This window comes from Hypanus sabinus, chromosome 17 (assembly GCF_030144855.1).
Source record: "Hypanus sabinus isolate sHypSab1 chromosome 17, sHypSab1.hap1, whole genome shotgun sequence".
NCBI classification, from domain to species: domain Eukaryota; kingdom Metazoa; phylum Chordata; class Chondrichthyes; order Myliobatiformes; family Dasyatidae; genus Hypanus; species Hypanus sabinus.
This window is the reverse complement of record NC_082722.1, coordinates 41206014-41215589: the sequence shown is the minus strand read 5'-3', so window position 1 is coordinate 41215589 and position 9576 is coordinate 41206014. Positions and strand designations below refer to the sequence as shown.

The 9576-nt window shown below is 46.9% G+C and overlaps 1 protein-coding gene across 1 annotated transcript; it reads left to right on the top strand.

Annotated features, from left to right (window-relative positions):
- The first annotated feature begins 411 nt into the window (after positions 1 to 411).
- LOC132406848 (uncharacterized) lies at positions 412 to 8292 on the top strand. The gene is made up of 2 exons (XM_059992906.1): positions 412 to 2630; positions 6794 to 8292. The coding sequence occupies exons 1-2, from the start codon at positions 2285 to 2287 to the stop codon at positions 7093 to 7095; spliced, it is 648 nt and encodes a 215-aa protein (XP_059848889.1). The 5' UTR covers positions 412 to 2284; the 3' UTR covers positions 7096 to 8292.
- Positions 8293 to 9576: the final 1284 nt, after the last annotated feature.

Genomic DNA, 9576 nt, shown 5'->3' with positions numbered 1-9576 from the left:
TCTCTTTTGCCATCCTCAAGGGACCACTCTGCTTCACTCCAGGCTGAAGACTGCAGAACAGCGCTGGAGACACGTGGTAAAGTGTGCATTGAATAGGGTTGTGGGAGCATTTATACTTTAGCAAAGAGTCGTGCTTACCCATAGCCAAAGGGGGCAGGTATTGTAGTTAGTTTTCCCTTGCTTGTATGTTTACCTGTACTCTATCCCCACACCGTTTTCCCATGTATTGTACTGCAGACCCAACTTTTCCCATGCTCCTCTATTCTAAATGCATTTGTGCGAATATTGTAGCCACTTGTGTTGTTCCCAAGCCTTTTTTCCCCTTGTAAATAAACTCCTTATTATTAAAACTGTGTGTGCAGAGCTCTTGCCCTTGAGACTCAAAGAATCTTTCTCATTTCCATCATAACACTCAGTGACGGTAATGTCTCGTGCCTCTGTGAGACACGCCGGGGATAAACTATAGGAAAAGGAGGGAAAGTTGACCGCTGAGTCATTCAATTTCAGGGTCTCCCCGGTTCCTGCGAGTTGGAAGAGGAGGCTGGTAGAGAAGATGTTGAAGTTGGAAAGTGTCTTTTCCATTGACGAGTTTGATGTGGGTTGTTCCACGAGCACTTGTCACACTATCCGAGTGACTGAAGATACCCCGTTCAGAGAAAGGTAGCGACGACTGGCCTCTGCGGAGATGGAAGACATTCTGCAGCATTTGTGTAAGTTGAAGGAAGCTGGGATCAACACCGAGTCCTGAAGCCCCTATGCATCCCCAATAGTAGTGGCCCGAAGGAAGAATGGGAAGGTACAGATGTGTGTGGACTATAAGATTCTGAACAGGCATACCGTCCCTGACCAGTATACGGTCTTGAGGATTGAAGATGCATTGGCCTGTCTGAGGGGTGTGAAGTGGTTCAGTGTGCTGGACTTGAGGAGTGGATATTAACAGATCCCCATGAGTGAGGCCAATAAAGATAAAATGGCATTTATATATCCACTAGGATTTTTCCAGTTCGAAAGGATGCCCCAGGGCGTCTCAGGAGCTCCTACAACCTTCCAGCGGGTCATGGAGAAGATGGTGGGGTATATGAACTTGCTTGAGGTATTGGTGTATCTGGATGACCTCATAGTGTTTGGGTCCACCTTGGAAGAACATGAAGCAAGTCTGCTGAAGATGCTGGCAGTCTGAAAGCTGAAGGGTTAAAACTTTGCCTGGACAAGTGTCAGTTCTGTCAAATGTCTGTTAGCTTTGTTGGATACATAGTCTCCTGGGATGTGGTAGCTACAGATCCAGCTAGCATTGAGGTGGTTACCACTTGGCCAAGACCCCAGACTGTGAGCACACTGCGCTCATTCCTCGGGTTCTGTGGTACTGTGTGATAGGCTACGCCAAGGTGAGCCACCATTTGAATCAGCTTCTGTGTGGTTACCCTCCCTTGGGGAAGAAAGGGAGGGGGAGAAAAGGACAGCAGGGTGAAGAGCATCTTAGCCTGTCAGAGCCCTTTGGATTGAGATGGGATGCAAATTGTGAGGAGGCCTTTCAGTTGCTGAAGGAGCTGCTGACCCAGGTGCCGGTGCTGGCTTTTGCAGACCCCCGATTGCCATAAGTACTGCACATGGATGCCAGCCGAGAGGGTCCTGTATCAGGATCAGGGATCCAGTTTGAGGCCCATTGCATTTGTCAGCCAGAGTCTGTCACCCTCTGAGAAAAACTATCCCACTCACAAGTTGGAGTTCCTGGCGTTGAAATGGGCGGTGGTGGATAAGCTGAGTGACTACCTCTACGGGGCCAAGTTTGAGGTAAGGGTGGACAACAACCTCTGAACTTATATCCTGACCTCGGCGAAACTGGATGCCACAGGCCATCAGGGGTTGGCAGCATTGTCTGCCTGTGATTTCAGCCCAAAGTACTGGCCAGGAAGCTGGAACATTCACGTTGATACTTTGTCCTGATGGGCACATGAGTGAATGGTCAGGGATGAGGAGTGGGAGAGTGTTCCTGCCCCAGGGGTGAAGGCCACGTGTCAGTTTGCCATCATTGTGAAGATAGAGGAAAAGGAGGGGCAGGAACGAGCGGTGGATCATTTGGGGGCTTCTAATGATGCCATCTTCCAAGTTTATTGTAACCTGACTGCTCTAAAGACAAATCAGCTGCCAGAATTGAGTTCTGGGGAAATGGTTGCTGCTCAGCGAGATGATCTGGGCATAGGTACCATTTGGACAGCGGTTGAAAAGGGAGACATGGCCCAGGGAAAGAGGACGAAACATACGTCCGTGCTCTATTACTACGAGAATGGCCTCAGGTGGAGTTGAAGAACCAGATCTTATACCGGGACACGTCACCCCAAGTCGAGGACAACTCCCTGTCATCCACAGGGAGTGTGCTAGACATGCTCGGGACCTAGAGATCAGCAAGAAGAGTAGGTGCAGTCAACATGTTGGACATTTGGTTCACTGTAACAATTGTACAATTGCACGTGGTACTGAACCTAGTAACGGAGCTCAGAAAAAGTCTGAGGTATTTGATTCAGTGGAACGGGATGGCCGTCCTTGTAGGTCAGATAGACTTGGTTCAGTGGGAAAAGAGTTAACCTTGGTAACTGTGGGAAGTGAGAGTTCCCAGGTGTTTGTGCTCCAAGGTGTGTTCAAAGTTAATGCAGAATTTAAGACTGGGGGGATAAGGATTATTATTGTAAGGAAATGGAAATTCTGTAGTTCCCAAGTCTAATGAAGAAATGAAGCCCGGAGATAGCGGGGCCTCCCACTCTATTGTTATGCCAGGATGTGGTGTGAAGAGGCCCAATTCGAAATGCTGCTTGAACAAAGAGTTCGAATTAAAAACCAATAGCCTGAAGGGTCCTGAGGAGAGGGCTAGCCACCTGTGTAAAATTAAAGAATTGGGTGGAAATGGTCTAAGTTTGGGACACCTGTTGATAAAATAACCCCTATGAAAAAGGTAGGCGGGTGTTTACCTCCCCAGATTACTCAAGTTCCCCACGTGGGAACTCACCGGAAAAGATGCGAAGGTTAATGGGGATGCCATTTTAAATAGCAAAGCAGGTTGTAAGGGAGTTCGCCAAAGCCTGTAAATAATAAAGACAACCCCCTTGGAAGTGTGCCTGTTAAGTGAAAATGGCCGAAATGATTAGTATTCACATAAACTTTTGTAGATGCACATAAGCTAAGATCACAACTCCTTAGTATAGTTGCTAAAAAAAAAGGTGGTTATTAAGTTGAAGTCTGATGCTACAAGACTTTAGTAAGGTACAAGATGTTAAAATATTAAAGGAAATGCCACTGTAATCGTTAACCGTTTGGATGCTGAATTGAATGTATCACTGTATTACTCTGTAGAAAAAAAAACTTTTGTATTCTAAAACCCTGTAAGACTCTGTACTACTTTGTTTCACCGCTGGTGAAAACGCTTTGAAGAAAGGGGGTGTTATGAATGCACCACAGCTCTGAGGGGCCGAAGGGTGCAGGGCAGCCCCTTCCTTTGTGAGAATCGCAAGAGCATTATTGGGTTGTGTCAGAGGACCCAGGAAATGAGAGAGAGAGACCTGGCCATTGTCTCCTGGAGACAACGTTTGTGGATTGGGGACTATGCTACGTGCAAGCCCTCGGGCAAAGTGGGCTGGTTGAGAGGGATTGCATCATCCCAACCCGATTGACATCTGAGACCCCGTGAGGAAGTATAAAAGAGGGTCTGGGAGAACAACCCCTTTCAGATGCACCAGAAGAAACGCTAGCGATCCCGTAATAGCGGGAAGCCATTTGAAGGAAGCCACGTGCGTTCGGTTCCCTTGCCTGGAGGCTGGTTGCTGGTGGCTGGTACCACGGAAAACGACTTGGAACTAACAACGGGGAACCAACTCCCCAGACGCAACGGATTGGCATCATAAAAGTCCAGGGCAAGTTTAAAACCGTCTCTCTTAAACCCAAAAGCTGCAGCTTGAAAGGACAGTGACTTTTATCTTTCCATCGGACAATACAAAATCCTCTAGACAAATGATAGAGCTATTGCTTAATTGATGATTATTATTATACCAGCGTTTTTCGATTGAGTATTGACGACGTATTTTATCCGAATGTCTGTATTAATCTTATTTTTGTGCCCCTTTATAAATAAAGACTTTTAAAAATCGTACCATCAGACTTCAATGGGCCTCTCTATCTTTGCTTGTAAGTGACCCAGTTACGGGGTTCGTAACAACAATTGGGGTTCTCGTCTCGAGATTTGAAACCAAATTGGGGAGCCAGTGAATCGGGCTTGTAAGTCCAAACTTGGATCTGGTACGCGGGTAGGCAGACGGGAAACTAGCAAAGATGGACGTGAATGAATTTATAGAAAACCCGACTCTGGAGGCGCTAGAGGCGGCCACCAAATCAGACTTGGTAAATTTGGCGAAGGGGTTAAAACTCGCAGAAATGAGGTCATCCATGAAAAAGTGGGAGGTGCGAAGGGCAATAACTCAGTAGTATATTGGGAAGAATGTGTTTGCAGTTGAGGTGTTGGAAAATATCCCTGAAAAGGTACCAGCTAGTGGGATGGCTCAGTTAGAGTTGGAGAAATTAAGGCTGGAACAGGAAATCAAGTTAAAGCTGCTGGAAGCAGCCGAGAAAGAGAGAGAGAGAGAAAGAGAAAGGGCTGACAAACAAAGGGAGCATGCGCGCCAGCTAGAGGAGTTAGAGGTGAAACGGGATCGGGAGAGAGATGAGAAGCAACTTCAGTTAAAAAACTTCAGTTAACTTCAGTTAAAAAAGCTGGAAGCAGTTGAGAAGGAGAAGGAAAGGGCTGAGAAGGAGAGGGAGGCAGAAAGACAGAGGAAACATGACTTGGAGATGGAGAAGTTAAAGCAAGAGCAACGCGGTCAGGGGTCAGACCGAGAGGAGCGGTTTGATGTTAGTCGGGCATTGAGGTTAGTTCCCCCGTTTGTGGAGACAGATGTTGATAGTTACTTCTTGCTTTTTGAAAAGGTGGCAGTGAATCAGGAGTGGCCCAGAGCACAGTGGGTGGCATTATTACAAAGTTTGTTAAAAGGGAAGGCACAGCGGGCATATACGGCGTTGGCCATGGAGGAGGAAGAGGAGGAGAGTTATGACAAAGTAAAGGTGACCATTCTCTGGGGTTACAAGCTAGTACCTGAAGCTTATAGACAAAAGTTCAGAAATTTATGGAAAGGGTGGAAGCAGACGTATACCAAGTTTGCCCATGAGAAGGGTATGCTCTTGGACCGTTGGTGCAGCGCAGAAATAGTGGACGAGGATTATGGGCGTCTCAGGGAGTTAATTTTGATTGTGGAATTTAAAGGTTGTGTTCCGGAGGAGATCTGGATGTATTTGAATGAGAAGCCGAATAAGTCCATCTCAGAATTTGCCAGGTTCGCAGATGAATATGCCCTAACCCACAAGACAAAGTTTTCCTCGAATAAAAGTTCCCTGAGAGACCGCAGGAACGATCGAGAAAGTCCACCGGCTGAGGCAGAGGTCCCGCTGGGAGCTAGTGGTAAGGTCGAGGGGGAAAGGCCAGACGGCCAGAGATTTCAGGGCTTGACCTGTTTTAATTGTGGGAAGAGCGGGTATGTTGCGTCTCGGTGCTTTGCCCCGAGGAGGGAGACGGGAAAAGGGAAAGCAGCAGTCCCTCTGGGATGTGCAGTGGTAATCAGTAAATCGACAAGAGAGCCCCGGGTAGACAGAGTACGAGAAGGGTTAGAGACTTGTCTTTCACACGGAACCGTGTCTGTGAGGGAGGGATACCCACCAATTCCCGTACGAATCTGGAGAGTCACGGGGGCTGAGCTGTCGTTGATCAGCAGTAAGGTACTAGAGTTTGGACGAAAGACGAGAATGGTAGCTGTAAAGGGAATAAGTAGAAGGATAGAAATGGTGCCCTTACATGAGGTCATTATGGATTGTGAGCTGGTGTCTGGACCCGTTGAAATAGGGGTGACATCAGAATTCCCGAGAACTGACGCGGACGTCCTTCTCGGTAACGATTTAGCCGGTGGTAAGGTTTGGGCAGCCATAACGAGGACCGGCCGGCCGGTGAGTGTTGAGGCTCTGCCCCTAGAGTTCCAGATCTATCCCGCACGCTCGGTGACTCGCAGCATGTCGAGAAAGGCAGCTGAGAACGACAGCAGTTTAAATCTGGCCAGTTTTGATTTATCCGAGACATTTCTACCGACCCTGTACTACGAGGGTTTAGACGGTGGTAAAACAAAGAGTAGTAAAGTGAAAGAGAGTAAGGGAGCGGAGCTGGATCTGCCTCTAGTGAGGAGAAAGGTCCTAGAGGCAGAAAATAAAGATGAGGAACCGATAGAGCGGTTGAGAGGTCCAGAGTTGGACAGGGATGATATGTCGGGTTTGGCAGAATTGTTTGAGGAAGTTGAAACTTCTAAAGGTGTTCCCAATAATGAAATGAGGGCAGCCCTAGATGAAAAGGGTGCCCTTACCTCGAAGAAGTCTGCTGGGTTGGCAGATGAGGTTGTTTCAGCCTGCGGGGTTGAGTTTACTCCGGAAGGGAGTTGCCCAGAGAGTATCTGGGAGAAACAGGGGAACTCAGGATTTAAAAAGGGTACGGGTATTGAAAGCCTGGAAGAGGCCAATGTCCTGTTTGAGTGTGTCCAAGATGGGGATGCACGTGGTACTGAACCTAGTAACAGAGCTCAGGAAAAAGTCTGAGGTATTTGATTCAGTGGAACGGGGCAGCCGTCCTTGTGGGTCAGACAGACTTGGTTCAGTGGGAAAAGGGTTAACCTTGGTACAGTGGGAAGTGAGAGTTCCCAGGTGTTTGTGCTCCAAGGTGTGTTCAAAGTTAATGCAGAATTTAAGAATGGGGGGATAAGGATTATTATTGAAGGAAATGGAAATTCTGTAGTTCCCAAGTCTAATGAAGAAATGAAGCCCGGAGATAGCGGGGCCTCCCACTCTATTGTTATGCCAGGATGTGGTGTGAAGAGGCCCAATTCGAAATGCTGCTTGAACAAAGAGTTCGAATTAAAAACCAATAGCCTGAAGGGTCCTGAGGAGAGGGCTAGCCACCTGTGTAAAATTAAAGAATTGGGTGGAAATGGTCTAAGTTTGGGACACCTGTTGATAAAATAACCCCTATGAAAAAGGTAGGCGGGTGTTTACCTCGCCAGATTACTCAAGTTCCCCACATGGGAACTCACCGGAAAAGAGGCGACAGTTAATGGGGATGCCATTTTAAATAGCAAAACAGGTTGTGCGGGATTTCGCCAAAGCCTGTGAATAATAAAGACAACCCCCTTGGAAGTGTGCCTGTTAAGTGAAAATGACCGAAACGATTAGTATTCACATAAACTTTTGTAGATGCACATAAGCTAAGATCACAACTCCTTAGTATAGTTGCTAAAAAAAAAATAGGTGGTTATTAAGTTGAAGTCTGATGCTACAAGACTTTAGTAAGGTACAAGATGTTAAAATATTAAAGGAAATGCCACTGTAATCATTAACCGTTTGGATGCTGAATTGAATGTATCACTGTATTACTCTGTAGAAAAAAAAACTTTTGTATTCTAAAACCCTGTAAGACTCTGTACTACTTTGTTTCACCGCTGGTGAAAAAGCTTTGAAGAAAGGGGGTGTTATGAATGCACCACAGCTCTGAGGGGCCGAAGGATGCGGGGCAGCCCCTTCCTTTGTGAGAATCGCAAGAGCATTATTGGGTTGTGTCAGAGGACCCAGGAAATGAGAGAGAGAGACCTGGCCATTGTCTCCTGGAGACAACGTTTGTGGATTGGGGACTATGCTACGTGCAAGCCCTCGGGCAAAGTGGGCTGGTTGAGAGGGATTGCATCATCCCAACCCGATTGACATCTGAGAACCTGTGAGGAAGTATAAAAGAGGGTCTGGGGGAACAACCCCTTTCAGATGCACCAGAAGAAATGCTAGCGATCCCGTAATAGCGGGAAGCCGTTTGAAGGAAGCCACATGCGTTCGGTTCCCTTGCCTGGGGGCTGGTTGCTGGTGGCTGGTACCACGGAAAACCACTTGGAACTAACAACGGGGAACCAACTCCCCAGACGGAACGGATTGGCCTCATAAAAGTCCCGGGCAAGTTTAAAACCGTCTCTCTTAAACCCAAAAGCTGCAGCTTGAAAGGACAGTGACTTTTATCTTTCCATCGGACAATACAATATCCCCTAGACAAATGATAGAGCTATTGCTTAATTGATGATTATTATTATACCAGCGTTTTTCGATTGAGTATTGACGACGTATTTTATCCGAATGTCTGTATTAATCTTATTTTTGTGCCCCTTTATAAATAAAGACTTTTAAAAATAGTACCATCAGACTTCAATGGGCCTCTCTATCTTTGCTTGTAAGTGACCCAGTTACGGGGTTCGTAACAACAATTGGGGTTCTCGTCTCGAGATTTGAAACCAAATTGGGGAGCCAGTGAATCGGGCTTGTAAGTCCAAACTTGGATCTGGTACGCGGGTAGGCAGACGGGAAACTAGCAAAGATGGACGTGGATGAATTTATAGAAAACCCGACTCTGGAGGCGCTAGAGGCAGCCACCAAATCAGACTTGGTAAATTTGGAGAAGGGGTTAAACCTCGCAGAGATGAGGTCATCCATGAAAAAGTGGGAGGTGCGAAGGGCAATAACTCAGTATTATATTGGGAAGAATGTGTTTGCAGTTGAGGTATTGGAAAATATCCCTGAAAAGGTACCAGCTAGTGGGATGGCTCAGTTAGAGTTGGAGAAATTAAGGCTGGAACAGGAAATCAAGTTAAAGCTGCTGGAAGCAGCCGAGAAAGAGAGAGAGAGAGAAAGAGAAAGGGCTGACAAACAAAGGGAGCATGCGCGCCAGCTAGAGGAGTTAGAGGTGAAACGGGATCAGGAGAGAGATGAGAAGCAAAGAGAGCATGAACTTCAGTTAAAAAAGCTGGAAGCAGCTGAGAAGGAGAAGGAAAGGGCTGAGAAGGAGAGGGAGGCAGAGAGACAGAGGAAACATGACTTGGAGATGGAGAAGTTAAAGCAAGAGCAACGCAGTCAGGGGTCAGACCGAGAGGAGCGGTTTGATGTTAGTCGGGCGTTGAGGTTAGTTCCCCCGTTTGTGGAGACAGATGTTGATAGTTACTTCTTGCTTTTTGAAAAGGTGGCAGTGAATCAGGAGTGGCCCAGAGCACAGTGGGTGGCATTATTACAAAGTGTGTTAAAAGGGAAGGCACAGCGGGCATATACGGCGTTGGCCATGGAGGAGGAAGAGGAGGAGAGTTATGACAAAGTAAAGGTGACCATTCTCTGGGGTTACAAGCTAGTACCTGAAGCTTATAGACAAAAGTTCAGAAATTTATGGAAAGGGTGGAAGCAGACGTATACCAAGTTTGCCCATGAGAAGGGTATGCTCTTGGACCGTTGGTGCAGCGCAGAAATAGTGGGCGAGGATTATGGGCGTCTCAGGGAGTTAATTTTGATTGTGGAATTTAAAGGTTGTGTTCCGGAGGAGATCTGGATGTATTTGAATGAGAAGCCGAATAAGTCCATCTCAGAATTTGCCAGGTTCGCAGATGAATATGCCCTAACCCACAAGACAAAGTTTTCCTCGAATAA